The 26406-nt window shown below is 28.5% G+C and overlaps 1 protein-coding gene and 2 long non-coding RNA genes across 23 annotated transcripts in view; 1 reads left to right on the plus strand and 2 right to left on the minus strand.

Annotated features, from left to right (window-relative positions):
- Positions 1-11: 11 nt before the first annotated feature.
- LOC107999667 (uncharacterized) lies at positions 12-1008 on the minus strand. Its single transcript, XR_001766398.3, has 3 exons — positions 875-1008; positions 655-763; positions 12-213 (listed from the first exon to the last, which is right to left on the minus strand). It is a non-coding gene; the product is annotated as an uncharacterized LOC107999667 (long non-coding RNA).
- A 10592-nt stretch (positions 1009-11600) lies between these two features.
- LOC133666327 (uncharacterized) lies at positions 11601-12430 on the plus strand. The gene is made up of 2 exons (XR_009830368.1): positions 11601-11976; positions 12216-12430. It is a non-coding gene; the product is annotated as an uncharacterized LOC133666327 (long non-coding RNA).
- A 1029-nt stretch (positions 12431-13459) lies between these two features.
- The window catches only part of LOC107999693 (TGF-beta receptor type-1), a 49559-nt gene continuing 36612 nt past the window's right edge, over positions 13460-26406 (minus strand). For 6 of the 21 annotated variants that reach the window (XM_062076720.1, XM_062076718.1, XM_062076724.1 and 3 more), the window contains 3 exons: positions 26044-26277; positions 23181-23521; positions 13460-22633 (listed from right to left, as the gene is read on the minus strand). In XM_062076720.1, coding sequence (XP_061932704.1) covers positions 22232-22633; positions 23181-23521; positions 26044-26277 — 977 coding nt within the window. In that variant the 3' untranslated portion in view covers positions 13460-22231. The remainder of the gene's footprint in view (positions 22634-23180; positions 23522-26043; positions 26278-26406) is intronic. The other 15 variants (XM_062076726.1, XM_028667566.2, XM_062076728.1 and 12 more) reach the window with 3 other exon arrangements.

The raw sequence follows: 26406 nt of genomic DNA on the forward strand, positions 1-26406 counted from the left end.
AGAATGCAAAGGGTGCAACTTTCAGAACGTTTGCACGCATACGTGGAAGGTGTGCATAAGGCCATGTACCTTGATGCTTTTGTTGAGGGCGTGGCATGATTAATTATGAAACATGCATAATGCATGGAATGCATGGTTTAGTATTGGATCCGTGCTTCTTCGATTTTGAACTTGTTGCATTCTTAAGAATAATATTGTATCTATATTTGTTATCTAAAGTAATTATTCAAATATTAAGATTTATTCAAATACTAAAAAATTCAAGTTTCAGGAATTGAAAGTTAATATCTTCAATGTATTTTAGAACGTGGAATTATTATCATAAAAAAATTATTATAAAATTATTATAAAAACAAAATTATTAATAATCTTTAGTCTATTTAGGTTAGAACAATAATTAATGAATAAATATAATTATTGAAAATTTATAGTGAAAATTTATATTTTTAGATTAATTTTGTTTAGATTGAATTAAAATAAAACATAATGAATTATTGAAAACTCAAAATTATTAATAATAATCTTTGGTTAAGTTATTATAAAAATAAAATTTCAAAAATAAAATCTCAAAATCAAATTATTTATTGTTCTATACTTGAAAACAAAGACTCTTAATAAAAGTTTATTTATATGAATAAATAAATCTTAACCAACATTTTACTGTGCTTTTTACATTCGTTTTATAATCAATCTTTTAACTATTTATCATATATTAACAATGATGTTATGTAAAAGCCTCGCATCTCTTCTTTCCTCTTCACATCTATTAAAAAGACAAAAAAGCAAGAAGTAAATTTATAATTATTATGCTAAAAATAAGATTTCAAAGATAAAATCTGATTACTGATTTAAGATAATATTTAGATCGAAAAACCTTCGAGAAATCATCTTTCCTTCTTCGAACTCGTTGCCAACGTTTCAATCACATCGTACGTTGCCTCAAGTAAATGCACGTGCAATATCTATAGTTACTGATGGAGGTGTGGCACCAGCCAAATGCGATAAAATTAGAGAGATAAATGAAATAAGGTGAAGGTGTGTTAAATGGTGTGTTAAATACAATGTTGCATATCAAAACTGATCCGAATTTGTTCTGTGTCCCGAATGAAATATGGGCTATCGTTTCTTAAACGGTGGAAAATGATTGTTTGGTTATTTTGATGTTTCCACGATTAAATTATCCTTTCCTTTCGTCTATTATGAGTTTCAATTAAATCAATACTGAATAAATTTACGAATTGAATTTTAACAAATTTTACCTTTTTGAGATTTTTATATATTCTTTGTTATATTCGTGAATTAGGTAGAAAATCGATAGATAACTATTTCAGTTGAATTTGACTAGAGTCGTGACTGCTGATTATTATCGATATTTTATCGATTATTGATAGCTTTCTATATATTGATAATATCGTTAAAAAGAGAAATGATTGGAATTCCTATTTTTATTATTATAAATTATTATTAAGATAAAAATATTATCTGTAATAAGTTATAATAAAATCGATATTATAAATATATCGAATATTTATTGAAAAATTATATTATAATTTATTTAAGTTATTTTTATTCATTTTATTAATATCTTAATGATATTTTGAATATGTCAAGGAATTAATAAATAAGAAAAAAATTATAATAATTTTCATCTATTATCCATATCTTAATTCTAGTTATTTTTACTTCACACTGTTATCGACTCTAGTTACTTTCATTTATTATTGATATTTTACCAATATTGTCGATATTAATAGACAACTTTATTTTGGACAAATCGAATCATTGTATTTATTGATTACGACTAAATAAATAATTTCTATATCGAATATTTCTAAAAATTGTATAAAAATATTTCTATAAAAAAGCAATCTTTCTTTAATATTAAATAAAAAAAATTTTTTCCTAATATTACATTTTTCCAGATCGAATTCGATTTATTGAAAACCATTTCGATTCAAGAAATTCTCCAGGAAGAAAGAAGCTTCACGAAGAAAAAGTAGTTCCACGAATGATTCTAAAGAGAATTACCTGCAGTTCAAATACAGAAAAAAATTTCACTATCATTAAGCTTATATAAATCTCGAAGGAACGAGCGATGAGGAATTTCTTTCATCTCAAATCTTCCTTTCATCTTTTCAGATTTTAGATCAAGGAAACCTCTCCCAAAAGGTTAGACGAGACTGATGGAAAAATCGGTGGAAAGGATGTAATATGCGTGATATTCGCGTCACGTTGTTTCGTTCCACGCTTGATCCAACGAATTCGTAACGAGGGACGCTGTAACGCCTTGTTACAGAACTACCGCTCACGTAACAATCGGCACGTTGAGTAACTCGTTCCTTCGAGTTAGATGTTACGAGCTTTACATCGAAGCCCACATAACCTGCTTTATCTGCCATCATCGTTTTACGTTGGAAAAAGGAAACGGGAAGATTTGGATAGTAGAATAGAATTATCTCGTCGTTATTTGTTATTTTATCAATGGCAATATTGATAGTCAACTCTGTATCAGAAATATTACACATATATTGTGTGCTGAACAATTCTTGAAAATTGCGTAATCGTAATTCGATCAGAATATCGAATATTCAAATCTGGAGATAGATAAATTCATAATTATTGGAACATGAGAATTTTTTTTTCTTTTAATTGAAAATAATCGTTTCGTGAAATTTCGTTCTCTCGTTCGCAAATTTTTATTCCCACATAGTATGTAATTATATTCATACTCGTTATGTTATTTATAAACTTTTATTTTTGTACCAGAGCTATGATTATTCAATTTTTTCTTTGATAATTTTGTTACAAGTTTAACGAAATGAATACGAAGGAAAATCGTTATCACACATTATTGGAGACTTCGAGATAATAACAATATTTATCATCAGGATAATCTTATATAATTTCCAAACTAATAACCGCTTTATATATAAGTTGCAGAGTTATTTCTAATCGTTATTTTACGATTTTGGATAATTTGAGAAACTTTTTCGTAATTGAACTTAACCATTATGCAAGAGGATTTTTTTTACCAACTCGTCTCTTGTGAAAATTTCATTAGTAGCATTAATTCAATTGTACTAGAGGATTCTAGCACGGAAGTTTTTTCCATCAATCAAACCATCGTGGAAATACAATTCCAAGTGACATTCGATGAATTATGATTGGATTTTTCCTATTTTTTCTTATATATTGATCCGTTACTTCCATGGATAATATAGAAACGAATCGAATGGAAAAAGAAATACGTTAGATTTTTTTCCTTTCTCTAGAAATATATTAACGAGCGAATATATTCTAAAATGTTTTTAACTTTTAAAATACACATAAAAAAATTATGAAAAGCGAAAAAATAAATTTTAGCTCCTCGAATTAACGTACGAAACATCATTTTCCGAACACGTTAATGAATTTACATTCCACGATATTATTTGCTACGACATTACGTAAGATTATATAGATATGGGTTATTGCGTAACGGCCATTAATGCATTTAACGACTCTTACGTTGTCGTATATTAGGCGATTTTGAATTTGTACGTACACTAACGTTCAAAAGTATAGAATACAGCAATCCATTTCTCTTAAAATCTTCGATTTTGTAAACTTTATTATTTTAACAAACTTAATACTTTCTACTCATCGTGAATCGTTCGATAATTGCCAATATTAAATATATCTTCGTACATTTCGTTCTGATATTCCGAATCTGTTGGAAATTTCTCAATAGCAAGCGTGTTAATACTTTCGACCAGAAATGTACAAATCTAACTGGAAGGCTCGTAAAAACATTATCAATCTTCTTATTTCGCCAATCAAATTGGTAATTGAATTAAATGTAAGTATATTTTATTACATGAAAAAAGAGAAAAAAAGAAATAGATTTACGAAAACAAAAATGAATTATAAAAAATTATATCATGATCGTTAATCGTGTTAATCGATACGTTTACCCAATCACGTGCCTTTTTTAATTAATTTTAATTAATTTTTCTTATGCTTATCCGTCCTCTGTCGTTTGCTGAAATGTGAAATAAATCTAGCATCTTGAAATAAATATAATGTTAATTATTATTTATTATTATTTATTATTATTATTTAATTATTATTTATTATAATTATTATTAAAAATTTTTTAAATCAATATTTATGAAAATCGTATCAAATCTAGTATTCTTATTTAATTAACTAAATTATTTGGAATTTTGTACGCTTACAACATGTCCGAAGTATTGCATCAGTACAAACGCGGTTTAGCAGCGATACCCTACGCGTGCATCCGGTGTCGTTTCGAAAGCGGTCGCGAGTCGCTCGTTACCGTCATTAAAAGGCCTCATTAATGAGAATCTTCATTGTGCTTCGACGTGCACGCACAATACATTCACTTTTTGTCACCGATTTCTCGATTCACGCCACCGTCCAGTTTCGATCGATGTTTCATGCGTGTATATACTCGATAATTATGTTCGAAACGAGTAATTTTACAATGTTGCACCATATGATGTCGAAACGAGAAAGAGATGCAGAGAGAGAGAGAGAGAGAGAGAAGAGAGGATCGATACACCGTGACTCATAGTAATAATTGACTATATTTGTGCATAAATGTGTGTATATAATTGAATAGAAAATTAGGCAACTTGAATTATCTCAACTCGAGTCATCTAAATTATCTCGAAATTTGAAATTAACCAAATTGGGCCCTGAAAATTTGGGACCACTCAAATTGAATCTTCCGAATTTAAGACCATTCAACTTGAATCCTCTTATTTCGAATCGCATAAATTAGATTCTTTTAATTTGGGCCCACTCAATTTGGGTCCTTCAAATTTGGGCCCACTCAATTTGGGACTACTCAAAATTGTATCCTCTTATTTCGAATCATACAAATTAAATCCTTTTAATTTGGGATCACACAAATTAGGTCCTCCAAATTTGGGACCTTTCAAATTGAATCCTCGAAACTCGAAATTTGGGACCACTCAAATTGAATCCTCCGAATTTAAGATCATTCAACTTGAATCCTCTTATTTTGAATCGTATAAATTAGATCCTTTTAATTTGGGCCCAGTCAATTTGGGTCCTCCAAATTTTGGACTACTCAAAATTGTATCCTCCAAATTTGAATCCTCTTATTTCGAATCATACAAATTAAATCCTTTTAATTTGGGTTCACACAAATTAGGTTCTCCAAATTTGGGACTCCCATCCAAATTGAATACTCGCAACTCGAATCACATAAATTGGACTTTCCAAATATGGGATCATCCAATTTGGATCCTTCAAACCATTCAATTAGATCTTTTCAATTTAAGTTCTGTGATTATTCAAATTCTAATCTTCCCAACTTGGATCTTCCATCTCCAATTATCCAATATACTGTAATCATCCATCTCTTATTCAAACATCAGTCGAACGCTAATTCGAATATCTACTATTATATATTATTAAAATGTCAATTATCGGAAATACATTACGATATATGTATATATATAATTTGATTAGTTAAACATCGATTTATCGTCGATCTATGATAAAGAAAATAGAAATCGATTTATATTTTTATTAAACATTAAGATAAGCATATATCCATAAACGTGTAGAACAAATCTCGTGAAATAAAATCCATAATACACGAATTGAGATCATAATATAATGTAATAATAATAGATTAAACGTAAATTAAACGAAACATTTTCAATGCAGGCAAATAAATTAACCGTGAAGATAGAAAATCACGTTTTCACACAACCTTCTAGTTTTCTATCTTAAAGTATTTATCTCTACTTATATCTCTTATATACCTATATCAACTTGGACATTTTAACAAGTTATCGAGATGCATAGCGCATAAATCAAGGGAATCACGATACATCAAAATGAATTTCGAACCCCGGTCGAGTCGTGAGAAAGGCGACGGATTTGTTCCCTGTTTGTCGGCTTAGAAAGGATTACGTTATCGTAATTGAACGTTGCTCTAGATATGCTAATAGAGGATTGTTCGTAATTATTTAACTTGCAATATTCCCATACGAATGATTTCGATCGAGATGCGAAACTCCTTTTATAAAAATCTATATCTTCTACAGAAGATATATTTTGCATAATTGTAGGTGATTTTAATATTTTAATGTTTTGAAGTAAATTTAATTAAATAATCACATGGAAATTTTTTATTCAAAATATTAAACGTTCATTAATGATTGCTATAAGTGCTTTAATTGTCATAATATTTGAAATATATAATTATTATCAGATCAAAACTTTAATATCTCATATTCTTATCTCATAGTTTTTCATTTTTCCAAATACCAAAGATAAAATCCAATAAAACGAAACCACGATCGTAAATTCAATTCGATTTTTTTATATTTTTTTGTTCAATTTTTTTTTAAATTGCCCAAAAAAAATGATTGCTCAAATTATATCGAATCGTGTAATTCATCACTAATGAAATATTCATCAGAGTAATTGGATAGAGAACAACGCAAAGTTTTATAGCAATCTCGTAAGAGACTTTATCTTCCTATTATAATAGGTCACGTTGCAACAGCTGCCATTTCGTTGCATAGAAAATTATTCTACAAAGGACAGATCTGAATCACCAGTTCTACTGTAGACAATAAACCAGAAAGATTAACGCTCATTGCTCATTGCACACAGAGATATTAACTCGTATGTTGCTTTATGGCCGGTGTCTTTTATTCATGAACTAGACTGTGGTTAGTATCGTTGAAAACTAGCCCTTATCTACATGTGGGTGGTCGATTGTGTAAATATCTCATAAGAGTAAAAACGATATATTATTGTTGCGCAAAGATTTAAATAGTTAAATTGTAAGCATATTAAAACGATATCTAAATTATTGAAAACCAATTTAGATTACGAATATATCAATGTGTAAACATATTATATAAAAGCGAGAAAAACGAGAAAAGTTAGGTTAAGTTTATAATAAGGTGTTATTATCATGAAAAAATTAACATAGTGGTTGATACGTGATTTAATAAAAAATAATAATTTGAATAATATTCCTGTTTATTTTTTGTCTAAGCTTGCAACACGATTGAATAACCTCAACTTCTTCGAGTATCGATTTATTAACGATAAATTATTATTTTATTAGTTTCCTTTTCGAATTTAATAATAATATATAATAATAAAATGATATATTTCTTTCTCAATATAAATTATAATCATAATTGAATAATTTTTTATTGCAGTAGAACTAAACTGAATTATCTAATAAACTGATTATCCAATAAAATATATAAATTATTATATCGTGAAAATATTTTTGGAATTAATTATATATTCTATGTGATAAATATTCATTGTTTAATTTCCAATTATTTCGTAATATATTTACAAAATTTTGTAAACTCTCTTATTCGAAAAAATTTTTCTTAGATAGAATTAATATTCATACCGATATTGAAAGGAAAATATTGAATAAAAAAAAATATCAAACGATTATCTTTAAATTTATTATCCTCTTTTTTTACGAAGATTGCAACATTGACAAACAATTTTATTTTTTTGCATAATAAACGTTTGCATGTAACCGCGCATGATATCATAAGCAACTATGTAACGAATGCGTTCTCATAATTGGCCGTGGTTTGAATGTTGGAGCACACGGTCACAGTTTACTACAATGGGGAACAAAAATCTGGACGTGAAAGTATCTCGGGTTTGACTCGCTTATGTAAGACGAGTGGGAGTATAAATCGGTTTAAAAGCATATACGACTGTGTGCTATCGCGATTTGTTCGACTGGCTGCTTATGGTGAACCGATATTAAAAATAAAAAAAAATGATTGCGGAACTGCTATCGCGTGGCTATAGTTTAATAAATAGTATTCTTTCAATTAATCACAATAAAAATTTGAACATAATGGAAAAATAAAATAATTTATCTCTTGAACGTTAACATTCCAATAATTATTTGGTATGAAGTAACATTAAATGAAAACAACGAATTATTCTTCTTTTTATTAGCTGAAATATTCAAATTTATTTTAGGAAATGAAACGCCATGAAAATGATTTAATGAATATTTGGCTCGGAAAATATGCGTTTAGTTAGAAGATTGGTTTTAGATGAGACTGTCATATATATCAATTTAAACAATGGAATGTAATGATGTAAAGAGTATTTTGACAATAATTCAATTAATTCTTAAAATGTTTTAAATTTATTAGAAATTTAGAAAAAATTTATTAAAAAATTTATTATTATATTATTATTATATAGAATTATCTCGGAGAATAATTTTTTCTCTTAAAATTTAAGAGAACAAATGAGGTTAGGTTGCATTGTGAAAAGTTTCTTTTCACAATGATTCCCAGAAGAGAGTTGCAATTCAAAACAGACACTGGAAGACATATAACTATAGCACTTGTTCATCGTTGATTGTTAGTGTAAGGTATTATAGTGACCATGCATAAACCAAACGATCGTATATTCAGTAATCAGTTTAACTGCGTCGCAATGCAGATTACGGTGGTTGGAGAACCGCAGCTCTTGCAAAATCCGATTAGAAAACTCTTAACCTGGACATGCAACTACATCTGGTGCCGAGGTTACAACAAGACGTCTTAGGAATTATACGATTTGATAGTTAAAAATGCGAAATATATAAAGCGCGAATAATAGTGAAAGGACTAATTATACGTACTGAATTTCTGCAACTTAACCTTATATTTTTCAATTTTACTCAATAAATTTATGTGTTTCATTTTTTATTTAGTTTATGATCAATATTTATGATCAATATAGAAATTACGTATCTAGAATAACGTTGCACAGGATGTTTATGTCAATAAAAATCAGCAAATAAAATAATATTATACGCATTTATGTTTAGTGGCAAGAAGCAAGTGATTCGCTCGAGATATTGAACGACGTAGAATTGTTGTTACATAAAATGACCATTAAGAAGTGTGGACGTCATTTAAACTCATCGCCAGACAGTTTCGTAATATTTTCCTTTCGTGTTCAGACTTGATAATTTCGCATTAATCCCTTCGATAAATTTATTATAAATTTTATGTTTTAAATTTATGGATTATAAGCATATATTAATGAAATTAATTCATCGCGAAAGCTATTTAATCATTTACATTGCATATGATGTTTGCCAATGACTATGACTTGTTTAAAATAAATTAGTCGAGTATGATTGTGAAAAAATCACGAATATATTACGAAAGTATTTTATAAGCTATAAACACATATGTACGTACTATGTAACGGCATAAAATATTTATTTTCTAGAAAACATTACTTAAGATCTCACTTTTAATTCCTCAAACGACATCGGCTTTAACCTATATTTTATAAAAAAAGAAAATCAATTGTTTTACATTTTATCTTTATAACAAAGAAATAATTAACAAAATAGCATGATTAACCACGGAGACCGATCACCGATTACACGATTTTTATGATAACAATCATTAAATTCTCGTTATGTATAAAGAAGTGTTTATAAAGAATCAATCGATCATACGCAATCATATAAAAATCTATTCCGTAATTTTGTATTTGTCGGTAACATGATTCACTATAAGGATATGCACGGGATCATTAGTTCAGATTCGTCTGATGAAATAACAAAAAAAAAAAAAAAGGTTAAGGAACGGAAAGACGATTCAAATGTAAATTCTTAATATCTTTTTTTATTGTGCCTCTTTGACAGGATCTAGTTCTGCATCTTTCACTCTTCATTTTTACTTTCATCGAGTAACGGCGTTATCTATCGATCGTCTCCATTAACTAGTCCGTTACACAACGAACTATAACTATTGCCAAACAATAGATTATGCCGCGGCTGTGCGCTGTCGGTTGGCGTATAGACTAGGTAGGGGTTTACCTTATGCAAGCGTTACATACATTTGGTTATATTACCGACATTACGTAAACGCTGTGGATTACAAGACGCGAGAAGGGAGAGAAAAGTGTTACAAATTGTCGATATTGAGAATATTCATCGTCATATCTGGGTTATGTGAAAAGAAATAAACGAAACTGGTCATGATGCAGTTGACTATACAATTGCACAATTCGCGGGGTAAAAGTTAACCTCGTATTTCGCGCGGTCTACTTCCTTGCTTGTAAACTGCTTTGGAGACATATATGACTTAATTATCACACGAAATATGGTTCGATTTATTGAAATTTTTAGCGAATAAATATATATTGAAATTAGAATAATATATTTTTCAAAAATTAATGTTAAAGTTTTATCTACTCAAAGTTATTATCAATTTATTAAGTTTGAAATTATAATTATTTATAAATTTAAAAAAAATTTTTTTAATAGATTTATAATTTTAATTGCAGTTAAAAAATAAATAAAAAATTCAGAATTGTATAAATTTAAATAAAAAAACGTAGATCAAAATTCTAATCTATTTTCAGATTTATTCGAGAATTATTATATTCGAGAAAATTTGCGGTTCTTAAGTAAATGAAAAGCTGCACTAGTTAGTTCTTATTTTTATTTAATTTTCATTAATAATTAAAACATAATCTAAAAGAGACGAAATTGCTAACTTTGAAACATTCATAGCACGTTACGAAACGGATCTTCTTACCTTGTAACGTCACATTATATAGGAGAGGGTCGGAACAACTATTCGCGCGCGTAAGAGGTTGGTTACATGAGCGTGTAAATATTTCGCTTATAACGAATGGTTTATACGTTGCGTTATACACACCTCTCCTAGTGTCTTAAACCTCAAATTATGTAAGCATCGTTGTTTGATGTTTATGTAACATTGTACCATGTTATCGACAAAATCAAATGTTGAACGAAAAGCCTTTTTTAAAGATTCATTATCATACAATTAGTGTCATCTATTGATAGATACTGTAAATACGATAGCTAAAATAAAATAGTTAAGGTAGATAAACATGAAAATAAAACATGAAAATAAAATTTAAATTTTAAATTGCATAATTATAAATAACACAAAATATATTTAATAATTTTGTATTATATATCAAAATAATATTTTTAAAGTTATCATCAGGAAGATATATTATAGAAAGAAAGTTTTAAACTAACTACAAAATAGAGAACAAATAAATTATATTGTATTGAGATATTTGTAATTACTTTCTATTATCATTATATAAAAAACATAACAAATCCAAATCCTATCAGTACCAAAAATATATAACTTACCATTCGTAGATAAACAAGATAGTTTTCTGCTATCTTAAGAACTATATTAGCATTCGCGAATATCGAAATTGTCACATTTTCGAATACATTTGTATTTTAAAACTATATGAAAAACTATAAAGCTATATTTTATAAAGATATATACAATAAATATTTGTAAATATATATATCGTCGTAAGCAAATACATATAATAAGTATTTTCAAAAAAATGTATTTAATTTAAATATTCGCAAATAAACGTGTGCATTACAGATATTCACGAATCAAATATATTTTAAAAAAATGAATACTTTAAATGCAAAATGCATAATTTAATATTATTATATACAAAATCAAATTTTTATTATATACAATAGTTTCATTCACTATATTTATTTAATTATATATTATATATATAAAATAAATAAAGAAATATATAAATATTTAATTATATATAAATATATAAATAAATGAAATGTTATAGATATCGGTAAATAAATAATAAATTAATAATCAATAAATAAATCAATACATAAAAAATATATAAATATATATATCAAATAAATAATTAATAAATTAAAAATTCCTGATATATAAATAAATCAATAATTATAAATATTATAAATATTAAATTGAAATTTATTATTCAATATTTTAATAGATGTGATTGTAAAATGGTTTACAGCGGCAGCCAATCAGAAAAACACTAGACGAGCTATGAGGCACGACGCGGCATCAGTCTTCTGTGGAAAGTCAATGGAGTAGGACGTACGATCGCAACCGTCTTCGATAATTTGATTCTATAGTAAGTAATTTTATTCATATTTTGTTATCGAATTTATAAATTATTGTCAATTTCATTTATTTAATAATCCATTTATTATTATAATAACAAAATTAATTAATTTTTGAATTATTTTATGCATTTTTCGTTGATCATTATTCCATACATTATCAAGATTACTGATAGTGCTTTATTGAGTTAAAATTTAAATTTATTTGTTGCTTGATTATAATATAGTTTTTTATACATTTATTTTACAGTTTTGATTTTCATTTGGGTAAATTATCGAAATGGCTTCGAAGGAAATATGATTTATAATCTGTGTCACGATAATTTCTAGCTAATGATTTTAATATTTCATTTCTTTGTATTTATTTAGAATAAATTTTTTATAAACTTTTTATCTGTATCGAATAAATATAATAAAGTTAATTTTATCTTATTAAATTAAATTATAATATATATTGCATTTCAAAATTCATTTGTAATGTTTGTATATTTTTCTCTTTTTTTCATTCAATGTTTACTCGAGACTGATGATATTTTTTCATAATATAATAATATAATATATTTAACATAATTTTCATAATATAATAATAATAGCTTTTCCAAGAAATTGAAGGTTCGCGTTCGTTTTTCACTCGATATATTTCGATTTGTTATCTTCCTAATTTATAATTCGATGATCAAAATTAAAATATGTTATCGTATTATCAATATTTTTTCTTGAAATATGTGATTTTTTTGCGTATACATATTTCCTTTCGTAATTATATATTATTTATCATTTGTATATTAATATTTACTAACATGCATTTATCATTATAATTAAAATTTTTTCATGAATTAAATTATTCATTCTCTTTCAGTCATTTATTTGACAATTATAATTCTAGCTCGTATTATGATTTTTTCAGATAGAATTTGTATAGAATTTGATTATTGTTTTATTTTAATATGACTGGTTAATTTTATGTATTTATTTGAAAATTCTTATTTTCTTTTAAATAGATTATTGCTTATTATTAGTCCAACTTCAGAGACGAGAAGTTCCAGCATAAAGATAAAGGTGGCGCTAATAGTTAATTCTTATTCTTATTTTCATTCTTTATCCTTTTTTTTATTCGTTCTATTTATTTCTTGCGTTTTTACAGATGGCTTTACTTTCTCAATTTTTGAGAACCATATCTCTTTCTCCCATTATATTTATATTTCCTTTCTTTATCTATAATTATTCCGTGCGTTTATTTTTAATTACACATTACATCTGAAATATTTCGCCGATATTTCACGATTTATTTAATTTAAGATTTTTTGCTTTTTCCTCTTTTCTTAATATTATTTTTAATTCAATTTTTTAATAAATTTTTAATAAAATTCTTACTGTTGTAACTTATTATTGGCCTTGATACCAATCAAAAATTCTTATGTTGTTTTTCATTTCGTTATATAAAACACGAATAAGGAATTCAAGAAAAGGATCATATGCTAACAAAAGCAAAACGATTCTTAATGTAAATTTAATTTATTCGAGCCAATTACTTCTCAGACCGCTATGGCGTTTATTAGTAGGGTCCGCGTGGACAACGCAACGCAAGAGGCTTCGAAAATCTCGCGAGAGTCGCGACCACAGCGTCGAATAATACATTGTCACGTACCAAACTGTGTTTCTCAACGATCAATATTTCTTCGATATTTCTTCTTTTTTTTTTTCTTTTTTAAACATTCTTTTACACTTCTCCTTTTTTTTCTTTTTTTTTTTTATTTTTTTTAGAAAAAGATTAGGTTGTTTCGCGAGATTGTAAAAAAGATAATCACGTGAAAAAAAGCTGTGAAACCGCGGACTCGCGCGCGATGAGCCTCGAGAATTCCGTGGCCCCGTTATAATTACAAATCAATCGTTAATTAATAATTAATAACATTAGGTACGTATATCTATTAACAGTATTAATATCCACCCATATCATCAGGCACGTATCATACACTGATAATGGATGATCGAACAAATATCCTCCTTTCATTATTCAATGATTGTTTCTTTTTATAATTATTTCTCTTTGAAATATGACAGATATGAATATCGAATAAACGTATCGCTGATTCTAGATCGTCGAGATAATTGTGGAAGTGAAATAATTTGTTTTTTTTTTCATGTTTATCAAAAAATGTTTATACACAAGACTGAGATTTAAAATAAAAAATTTTAAGAATTTTAAAGTACATTCGTTCAATTGTCGAGGATTCTGACGAGAGATTAAAAGAATTGCAATGATCGTAACCATCGTAAAATTTTGCAAAAATGATCATTTAATTTAGCAAATACACTTTTTTTCATCCATCTACTATAATGTTACGCTCTACAAAAGAACTCGATCGGTTCGGTTCGCATAATCGAGTAATTTTTTACAAATTAGCGACACGTTTATATTTTTCAACTCGCTATCGTACAAGTCAAATTTGAAAATAGTTACGTGCCTGTTACAAACATACGTTGAAATTGAGAAAGAAAAAAAAAAAAAAAAAAGAAAAATAAAAATACCATCCACCAATCCACCCATTCGTCATTACGAAAATTACAAGTGCTCGTCCTATCGTAAGTCGTTGATAAACATTTACACCATTATGTACAGGGTTATAATACATTTGAAGAAAAAAAAAAAAGAAAAAGAAAAAGAAAAAAGAGAAACGATAAGTGAAAAGATCGTCGCTACGGTGATAAACGAATAATATAAAATAATATAATAATAATTAATTTTAATAACGGTAGGTACTCTTTTTATTTCCTCTTCTTATTTCTTTCTCTCTTCGATAAAACAACGCGATCAACAAAAGCGGAGAAGCAAAGTGTCGCTTCGATGATTAATGTTAATTCTTTAACGCGAAAAATTTGAAAAGAAACAAATATTTGACTGCCAGCAGAAATGAAAAAAGATAAATCTTTCACACACGCATGCACGCATACATAGAGGAAAAAAAAAAAAAAAGGAAATAAGAAATGAAATCTGAATCTGTAACTCGAAATAAAATTTTTTCTAGAAATGGATCATTCAAATTTGAAATTCAAAAAGTTAGAAATTTTTTATTACCATTGGTTGAAGAAATATTAATTTATAATTTTTCAATAGAAGATGAAAAAAAAAAGGAAAAATAAGTATTCTGGATTTTGAAAAATTTTTAATTCGAGTTTCGATCTATTTCCAATTTCTTTTTTTTTCGAGCAATTAAAAATATTGTTACAGAAAATTTGGAAAAAAATTTTAAAAATGAAATTGAATGATTTCTTCTCGTGGAATGAAATTCGCGAAAAAAATGTGGAGTAGATAAAATGAAATTTGAAGAAATTTACATTATAGAAAAAAAATTGACTATATCGTCAATAATAAAGACAAGTGAATGATAACGCAGGAATAATCTATCGCAAATTTATAAATCACGCCAATTTCTTTCAATTCTTTCTCTCTCTCTCTCTCTCTCTCTCTCTAAAAATGCAGTAGCAAATAGAAAACGGATGACATTGCAAATCTAAATGTGCAAATTATTAATGCGGAATTATTGCGTGATTACGTAACGCAAAAAATAAAAGCTGGATCGCGGCGTCGTTCCAACATTCAAGTTGATTAACTTTTAAAAATTACAATAACATTCTAAAATATTCGTTCACGTGTTGTATAACGTGAAATCGATTATATCTATATACAATATTATATGCAATATCAGAAAGTAAATATATATATATATATATGTATATATAAATTTATAATAAATTTAAAAATATATATATATAAATTAAATATATAAATATATATATATAAATTAAATTTATATAATTATATAAATATATATATATATATAAATTTGAAAAATAGATCAATTTGCATGAAATCGTATAAAGTTAATAATAAAAATTAAAAATGTTAAAATATGTTATACGTTAAAAATCTATCGAATGAAATTTTCGACAACGGTAATAATTATAAAATAAAATTATACGATCATTCCTTTTAAAATTCTGTTCGGATTCGTAAAAAATATAAAAAAAGTTTCAATAATCAACAAACGATTCATCGATCTATCAACACGTGAAACGAATATTCTATTGGAACGGCGCAGATACAAAATTTTTTCTTTGCGCATCATTCATCACCGTCGATGCGCGCGCAACTGAAAATAAAGTCGAACGTTGCTTTGAACTAAAAGCGGACGATACTAGACTATAATATCGCCTCGAAGGTACAGGTTTCTCGCATTCTAACACGACGCCACGTTTTGCACGTTTTGCGCTTTCTTTTATTTATTTATTATTATTATTATTATTATTATTATTATTATTTTTATTTTTATTTAATACATCTCTCTCTCTCTCTTTCACATACGCGTGCACACATACACACACTCACTCTCTTTTTCTCTCATTTTGTACAAGTTAGGGGATTAAGGGATTGGAAAAGCGCTTATTAAACGGCGAGGGAGCAAAGAAGAGTGTTATACAGGGGGTTTAGGGAGTGAAATATACTATTTGGCAGTTCGGTGCTTGTCGGATGAATCAGACTGTTTTCGAAACCCAGGTGACGATTTAACTTTTCTCCTCGGCTGTTTGATGTTCCACCGACCACCGAAGATCGCTTAGAAATGTGACGGCGGCAGATATGGTCACGTTCGAGAGAAAATAATATCTTTTGGGTTTAATCTGAACACGACGGAATGGACAGAGAAATTGTTAGGTCCTATCAAATCCGATACGGATCAAACGACGCACCGTCGTTGCTGTTTAATGGTACGTGTACTTTTACAAATATTCATGATAGTTGAACAATTTTTCTTCTAATTTTTTTAAAATTTTCATTGTAATTTTTTATTAAATTTTCATCACTCATCGCTGTGTATTTTTTGTCACTGATAATAAATTCTCAACAACGTTATGTCAATCATTCGTATCGGATCTTACTCTTACTACAATTAAAATCTAGAAAGATTCGATAGCAATCGAGCGAATACAGGAGTTTTTAAAACAGGTTGCGATAAATTCTAAAAATAATTGGAGTGATTGAACGGAGAAAATCTTGAAAGAATCATTTGAAGTTGTAAGGCATCCTTATTTATCTATATTTTAAAAAAGAATTTTTAAATATTTATATACAATTTATCACAACTATCTTAAAATTCCTTATATTATTTCTCTACTTCATAAAATCTTTCGAATCGTCTACACTAATGTAACACTTTTATATAAAACGTGTTTACAAAAAACGGGGCAGTCAGAAAAAGCACTGGTAACAGGTAACGCCTCCAAGTAACAAGTCAAACCGAAAAGACATTGTACTCTCGAACGAAAGTGTAAAAAGCGCGCATACATGCGCGTGTCAGAATATTTCTGTATATGTTATAATATCAATATATGTCTCTCTCCTTCTCTCCCTCTCTCTCGCGCGCGCTTTAGTTAACATTCGATATCTGTTATTGGCACAAAATTGTACTAGTAATATGGAAACACCTGCGGGGCTAGGATCGTCGATGGAGTTCCACATCCGTGGCGGATTCGAGAAACGTAATAATTCTGATCCAGTTCTCATACGTGGAACTTCATCGATGCAGCAAGTAATTCTATGTATCGTTATTTATACATTGTAAAATTAACCTACATCGCAATAGGAATGTGTATGAGAAGAACATGGTGGAAAAAATATGGTTTCCACGATGTAGTAGCATTATTTTTATCGAAAAAAAAAAAAAAAGGCCGCGAATCGTGTTGCACGAGCTGGACACGTCACGCGGTCACCGGCTATTTCATAGTTTTTTTTTCTTTTCGTTTCTTTTCTTTTTCCTCGATTACGTAAAATCCATTTTACCTACTATAATCGAACATTAGATCGTTCAGTCTTTTGGTAAATTGCAGCGTCCACGAAAGTGGCAACGTGTCTCTCTGGTCGGTGAAGGTTAAACGACTAATAACTTTTACACATAGAATATCATCGTCGATAGCCGAGGAGAAAGGAATATTTTGTCTCGTTTATCTATGGATATTACGATACGATTGCTTCCTTTCGAAGATATATGAATTTTTAGTTGGATTGTATACCCGTATTCGGTGTCGATGGATATATTATAAAAATTAGAACGAAACTTACTTGTATTAACACGTTCGCTGCCGTCAAGGAAATATTAAAGGCATGCGCCACCTATTGCTAGTTCTGTAAATCATCAATACACGGACATGCTCACACCAACAATGAACCTTCTATGCGCAGATGTAATACGATACTAAATTACATTGCCATGGTGTGAATGTGTTGATGTAGTATATAGTAATCCGTGTATATCTACAAGCAATGCTTCGATAGTAACAGTAAATGTGTTGAAGAGTGACATCGATATTTCTTTTGTAACTATGAATATCTAGTGGTAATCGATTCCTATTGATGCAATATCAAAATATTATCGAAGCATTGTCGAAATGTCGTCAAAGTATTGTCGAAACATACGGAATATCACATGTACAAATGGATAGTTTCGACAGTGGCAGCGAATATGTTAAATCATTCGTGTTCTCAAAATGTAACAAAACATTTTCATGCTATAGTTATCATACTTTACTATATATATATATATATATATATATACACACATATATATATATATGTATATATATATCGCATTCAAAAGAACACTAGTCTCGACAAGGTTAATATATATATATTATATAACAATATAATATAATATATATATATAATATATATAATACATATAATATATATATATATATATGTATATGTATATATATATGTATATATATATGTATATGTATATATATATATATATATATATAAAAAGTGCATCGACAAATTGGAAATTGTCGCCGTCCAGTTTTTAATATAAACGGATCCCGACATCTGGGTTTCGAATAGATTAAAAAAGTCTCTTTTAGAAAACGGAAGAGAAAAAATCAGTTAGACGTCCGCTTGTCGAGGACACGGTTGGTAAAAAAAAAAACAATATAAAAATACAGTTATATAGGATGCCACCTCGTTCTTTTATACAATAATTAATTATATTCGCAGACTTTTTCTTTATACGTTGATTATTGGTGACAACGATATTTCTCTTTCTCTTCTTTTTCCAATTTTCCCTTAATGCGCGATCGTCTTTACTGTTCTTCCATTTCTTCCTCTTCGTTTCCTCTTCTACAGTTCCGTTTTTCTTGTGTACCATCATTCTTCAATATCTCGGCTCAATCTTCGCGATTTTTAAATTTTTAAAATCGTCCACGCTCCGTTGCAGCAAGTTTAACGCTTAATATTTTTTTTTCCCTTTTTCTTTTTATTCAACATTACCGATGAATTCAACGAATCATGTTTAGGATCATGACCGAGATGATCGCCAAACGTAATTTTTTTTTATTTTTTTCTTTTTTTTTTCTTTTTTTTTCTTTTTTTTTTTAACTTTTCACAGAGAGATATACCATACTCACACTACTAATCGTTCCTTTGACAATATTTATACATTCACACAAATCCGTCTCATATGATTGCTTTTCATCAACCGTAACGCGTAGAAATACGCGTGTTTTGCCTTCCTTAATTAAAATTTAAAATCCTAATATTTAAAATTATTATTTTTCCAATCAGGAAAAAACGTTATTGAAAAAAATAAATTGGATCTTTAAAAAATTTTACAAGTTAAAAAAACCATAAAATTTAAAAATGCAGATATAGGTTGAAAAAAAGGAAAATATTGAATAGGATATTTTAATTAAGGAGGATAATGTTATAAATCGAATATTCTTCATTACACTTTATAAAAACACGAATTGAAAATGAAAAACGTATAAAATATCACTCACGTGGAAAATCGAAGTTATAATAAAGAATATTCGAGGAAAACAGCGTATTTATAAATTGAAGCTTATTAAGCTGTTATCATTATTCTCAATTGCTTCTCTCTCTCTCTCTCTCTCTCTTTCTCTCCCTCCCTCTCTCTCTCTATCTATCTCTGTTTTCCTTTCATCGATCCATGAAAAAATTCCCGAAAATATAGTTTCTCCAATGTTTTTTCTTTGTTTTTTTCTTTTTTTTTTTTTCTTTATCAATTCACATTCATTTCTCTCCTACCTTTTTATTTTTTCTTTTTTTTTTTTTCTCTTTCTCGCTACCTTTCAGTCAATAGATTCGTAGTCTCTGTCTCTTCCATTCTCTATCTTCCGTTCCCTCAATTGCTCAATCTGCCTTTCATACCATAAATGATATACATTCATTCTTGAGCTTAGCACCCTTCAATTTCAGCCTTCCTGTGTTACAAAGGAAACACGCTTCGAAAGTCCCGCGTATCATGACGCACTGCCTTCAGTTCGCGTATCACGATTTAATACGCAAAAATATTTCATCTTGAGCAAAACATTTGGGTATGTCTAACGCTAAGAATATGTGTGTGCGTGTGAGTGAGTGTGTCGTGTTATGTATGTACTTATATGTGTAAGCGCGCATGCGCGCATATGTACGTATATATGTATATGTGTATGTATGTATGTATATTTAATATACGGTTAAATTAAACCGGAAGTTGTGATGGAAAAAGTCGTTCGTTGTAAAAACCTTGAAAAGAATTATTGCAAAATTATCAGTTATTCGAAAAGTATTGTTTGCTTTGTAGTTGTTGGCAAAAAAAAAGGTCTTGTAAAAAAAGTTTTTAGGAAAAATGCATTTTTTTTTTTTTCATTTTCTTTCTTTCATCTCGGTTTAACGCGTTTACGTCGATCTCGGTTAATTTCTTTTTTTACGAAGAAAAACAGAACCACAGAATATAGTTGAACTATTTATGTGGTCGTTTCTATCCGATAACCATAAATTGTTCGGCTCTTTCTAGCTACCCTGTATACACGTGCAGAGTACTCGACTCTGCTTAATCGCAAAAACGAGAAACAAGGATATGCATTTCTCTTGTAACACGGTGTGTATGGTATATGCTCCAAAACAAAAAAAGAAAAGAAAAGAAAAAAAAAAGGAAAGCCAGTCTCTGGATGCACCGGTAAAATTGATGACAATAAATCGAAACGATAAAACGATAAAAATTATAAATAAAAAAAAAAAAAAAAAAGAGCAGAAACGTATAAAAATTTACTCCAATGTGGAGGCCATCTTTGTTTTTCTCATCAAGTCAATCGTATGCAAAAATACCCGTGAGGAATCGTCGTTGATCGATCGATCGATCGATTGATTGATTCACGATAATTCAATCAATTATTAAATAATCGGTTTAAATCGGTTGAAATGATGCTCGAATTACAAACTATTCGATAAACAAGTTAGATCGGTTAATCGAATCGGATTAGCCCGATAACGAATACATAATTATACGTGTTTATATATTAATATACAAATTTTATTAATATTCATTAAAATATTACTCAATAAACGTCATTATATATATATATATATATTTATATAATAAATTTATATATACTTCATTATCTTATCATTACTATTAATAAATATACAGCAGAGGTGATCACGTAATCAGACATGATCATCACATTCGATTAACCGAACGCCATTGCGCGCGTTTATTCATCCATTTATTTTATTCAATTGATCGATCGATCGATCGATCGATCGTCGGATGGAAAATGCTTTCGATACCCCTCGTGTTTTTACATCTTTATCGACTATCCACGAATCCATCGTTAGTTATCGATTCGTTAACGTGTCTTTCCTTAAAAACAAAAAAAAAAAAAAAAGAAAAAAGAGAGAAAAAAAATATCCCCTTGAGTTGTTCGACTATGGCCTCTCTTTTGCATAGAATAATTTTATCTTATACGTTCAAGCTGATACTCGAAATTAGGGTACGACTCGATCAAGTCAACGCGATTAAAGGAACGTCGTCTAGATTTTTTTTTTTTCGTTTTTTTTTGTTTTTTGTTTTTTTTTTAACCAGTCTTTCATTAGGCTCTCTGCTTCAACTATTAGAATTTTCTCATTACCGACTGAATATCTTAATCTCTTTCTCTCATTTTTCTTTCTCTCATTTTCGCTCTCGCTCTCTTCCATATTCTCGCTCCCTTTCTCGCGCATAGTAACGCGGCACTTAAAAAGTTTTATTGCGATAAAAGTATGTTACAGTCAGAGTGAGTGTCCATGCGTGTTTCGAGCACTTTCGTAATTGTCAACGATCGTTTTTGTTTTCTTTTTTCCTTTTTTTCGATAATCGATTGCCAATTTTCTTTCACTTCAGGTCCTCCATCGCGCCATAGTTGGCCAGAGATTTTTTAATCCTAAGCGCGGTTAACCTAGCTGCCGCGTTGTGATACCAACATTCTTTCATCACCTTTGACATCACTTGCAATGCCTAGAAAGAAAAAAAGAAAAAAAGAAAAAAAAGGAAAAAATGAAAAATGGAATCTACGTTGGAAGAAAGAAAAAATAGAACGATGAAGGAATGTAGCACGTACGTCGATGGACTGCCACCGATTCGGTATCGACGGCCTCTGTCTGTCGGTGCACACAACTTTACGCATCTCTTCAATCGTCGGATCGGAAGGCACCAAGTCGTAAAACGGCAGCTGATACTCGTCGTGGATTCCGCCGACGTTACATCGCCTCGCGATCTCCCAAAGGATCAGCCCGAGAGCGTACACGTCAGCCCTCTTGAAGGAGTCAAAATGGTTCATGTTTATCGTCTCTTCGAGAACCTGAAAGCAAAAGCAACAATTGTCAGGATTCTCGAGAAGAAATTTTCATCGGTACACTTATCTATTTCGAGATCGAAAATTAATTTTAAAGATACTAATTTAAAGACTACATTTTTCACAAATTTCGAAATTTTATAGGAGCAAAAGATGTTTCTCACTGCTTATAATATAATTATCTTCAAAAAAAATTAAATCGGACAATGTGAATACATTGTTTTCGCTTAGAGCAGAGTGTTTAATTAAATAAATTTTTGTAAAAAATAATATTTTAATCTACCATTAATTTTTTTATTAATTCATTATTAAATTATTAAATTAATATTTAAGTATTTACCACAAATTGAAATAAGGATGCATTAATGTATACTGACTATACTGTAATGTATAATGTATACTGTAATATAATGAGTGTTTTCAACACAAAATCACCAAAAAATTTTTTCAATTATATTATTAAAATCAGAAATATTCATCAAAATAATTTTTCAACGAATAACGAAATTATTAAATGAGTTTTTTTATTTATAATTTTTTTTATTTATTTTACCTCGGGTGCCATATATCGTTTAGTGCCGACCCGATTGTTCAATTGTATATCGACAGTGTCTGTTATTACGTCATGTCTGACAGCCAATCCGAGATCGCCAATCGCGCATGTGCCATTCGTTTTCACAAGGATGTTCTTCGACTTGAGATCCCTGTGAGCAATGGCGGGCTTCCCTTGAGTACCGACGATCTCCATGTGAAGATGCGCAAGCCCGGTAGCAATCGACAAGGCCATCCTGATCATACCGTTCGTGTCCACGGTAGATCTGTTCAGATAATCGAACAGCGAACCTTTCTCGTGATAATCTGTGATTAACCATAGCTGGGTCCACGTACCATTATCTAAAAGGTGCAATATATCTCGGGTTAGTCCATCAAGTAGCAAATTGTTCATTTCAAAATAATATTTATTCGGCAATTATTTACAAAAAGCTATTATACTTCGATTTCGATGATTTTTTTAATATGATGTCAGTTATCGTTTTAAACAGCATTGTGAAGATTTTATTTGTTGTTCGCAAAAATATTTTTAACTTAACCTAATTTAAATCCAATACGTATAATAATTAGGCTACTTAAATTTTATTATTATTCTAACTTTTTACACTGTAATTTTCTTCAAGAATTCTAAAATAAAATTGTCAGAGTTAATTTCATAGTGCAAAGGATTAAAAAGAACTTCTATTATTAGTGTAAAAAAAACTGAAGTATTCCAATCGAACGTTTCAAAACAGATCCTTCACTTTGGTTTTATCTCGAATCTTAAAATGCCCGCATGCATCACTATAAATTAAAGTAAAAGGGTTTAGCTGCTCAGAGTTATTAAAAGTTTTCGATAAATGAAATAAATAACAATACTGAAATTAATGTAATTTTACAATCAAAATTCAATCTAATAAATAAAAAAATTATAATCATATAGAGTCTAATAATATTAAGAAAACGTACAATATGACCCATACGATTGGTGCAGCAATAAAAGATAATTTATAAGTCATTAACATGATGATTCCACTGATCTATCTAATGATTCATATAGAGTTCAGCGTCTCGTCGTTTGACCTCGCGCTAAACGATACATCAATGATGCTTTCATCAAGTTTAAATATTCTAAATGTCTCTTGAAAAAATCTATCCAATCAGAACATTTTTAATCCTTGTTTGATCTATATTTAAAAGATTAAAAAGATCTATCTGTGCGTTCAACAATTATTATTATATTTGTGTACAACTTTATTCAGAACATTTGCAGACAAAAGATCATTTCATGGAATATCCCAACAGGGAACTTGATAAAACTTTTTGAAAATCAAAAAAAAAAAAAGTCGCTTATATAATTTAAACATCGCAAATAATTTGCTTTTTTTTAAAAAAAAAATGAAATATCTTAAGCATCTTTATTTCACTAATTTTTCTCACGCACATAAATTGAATCGAAAGTAGTTTTTTTTAACTTTTTAATATTATAATTAACTTCTAAAATAAAATAAGATAAAAATTGAAATTAATATAATTTCGTAATCAAAATTTGAATAACTGGTCATTTAGAATTATTTGAAAAATATTTTATTTTAATTCATTAAATAATTTTAATTATTTCATTAAGTGAATTTCATTTTGTATGAAATTATTTTAAGATTATATCTCGTCTTATTGAATAAGTCAAATTAACCAAATATAGTATATTGCCATACACATAAAATTATAAAAAATACATGTATATGATGGCACGATTAACGAATTAGTGTATGAATATCATAATATGAATAATTCTCCAAGAAGAATAAACATCATCATAATAATTAGAAAGATGATAATAGTGATCGACAAAGAGACTACAAATTTCCATGAATTATTCGTGTATTATATACATAACTTAACAACTTAACAACTTATCCATTGCTATTGATTTTGCGGATACATAACTCTCACTATTTTTTTCTCTCAAGAATTTCGAAACATTTTTCAATATTATCTATAAATTTATAAAAATATATTATTTTTCAATCTTGATTTTTATAATATGTAGTAAGGTTATCAATATTATAAAGATTTCATTTATTGATCGTTTATTAAAAAGCTTAATAGAAACAGTTAGATTAGGTTAGGTTAGTTTTATTCAGATTTATTACTAGACAATTGATGGCTGGTTGCTTTATGATAGAAAATTTGTTCAAAGTTAATGCAAACTATCAAGTCAGCTAACAATTGAATGAGTTTTTTTTTATTTAATTTTGATTTTAAATGAAATTAAACTTAGAACTAAATTATAAATTAATTGATGTCATGCAAAAATTTATCTAATTTCTAGTTTTATAGTTTGAATTAGGTTAGATTAATAAGTATATAATAAATTTTTAGTTAAAAAATTTAGTAAAGAATGATTTAATTTTTAATTGTTTTTATTAACATTATTCATTATATTAAATTGACAATTTATTATTGAAATCAACTATTATTGAAAAATATTATTGAAATCAGATATTTATAAATATATTTTTCCAAGAAAAATGGCACAGAAAAAAACTTCTTCATTCTTTTCAATAAATAACAAGATTACAAATCATAAATTTGACTAAATTAATAGTTTAATAAAGCTATATAATTTTGTTTCTAATATGCAATATTTTATATTTTTCATAATTTCAAAATAAAAAATCCATTGAATATATAAAAAAAAATATTTTCAGAAGGCATCTCCATTGAAGTCTCTCTCAAAAATATTCAAGAAGAATTTAAAGTTGTTGTGAATTTCATTCGGCCAAGAAAAAGTATATATTATTTATATGTTAGTATATATATATATATATGTATGTATATCTTAAATATATGTATCTACTGCATGTAAATCTTTATATACATACCTTTATTATCGGCAGCAATGAATCCGAGGATATTGTCGTGCCTGAGCATCACCGTCTGGTAAATTTCGGCCTCCCTGAACCAAGACCTTTCTTCGCGCGAGCTGAAGATTTTCACAGCAACATTCTCACCCCTCCAACGACCACGCCACACCTCACCGAACCGACCCTTTCCGATCGTCTCCACCAGCTGAATCTGGCGTGCTATGCTTCGCTGTACCAGAAGCGGCAGGCCTACTTAAGAGAGGATGGGCATTGAAGAACATGGATTTCAGTATGATTGAAGATGACACTTGTTCTCGCAATTTCTTACCAACAAATTTCGATCTTTCTACTCGGTTATTGTTTTAACACGTTCGAGACTGG

This window comes from Apis cerana, linkage group LG6 (genome assembly GCF_029169275.1).
Source record: "Apis cerana isolate GH-2021 linkage group LG6, AcerK_1.0, whole genome shotgun sequence".
Classification (NCBI taxonomy): Eukaryota; Metazoa; Arthropoda; class Insecta; order Hymenoptera; family Apidae; genus Apis; species Apis cerana.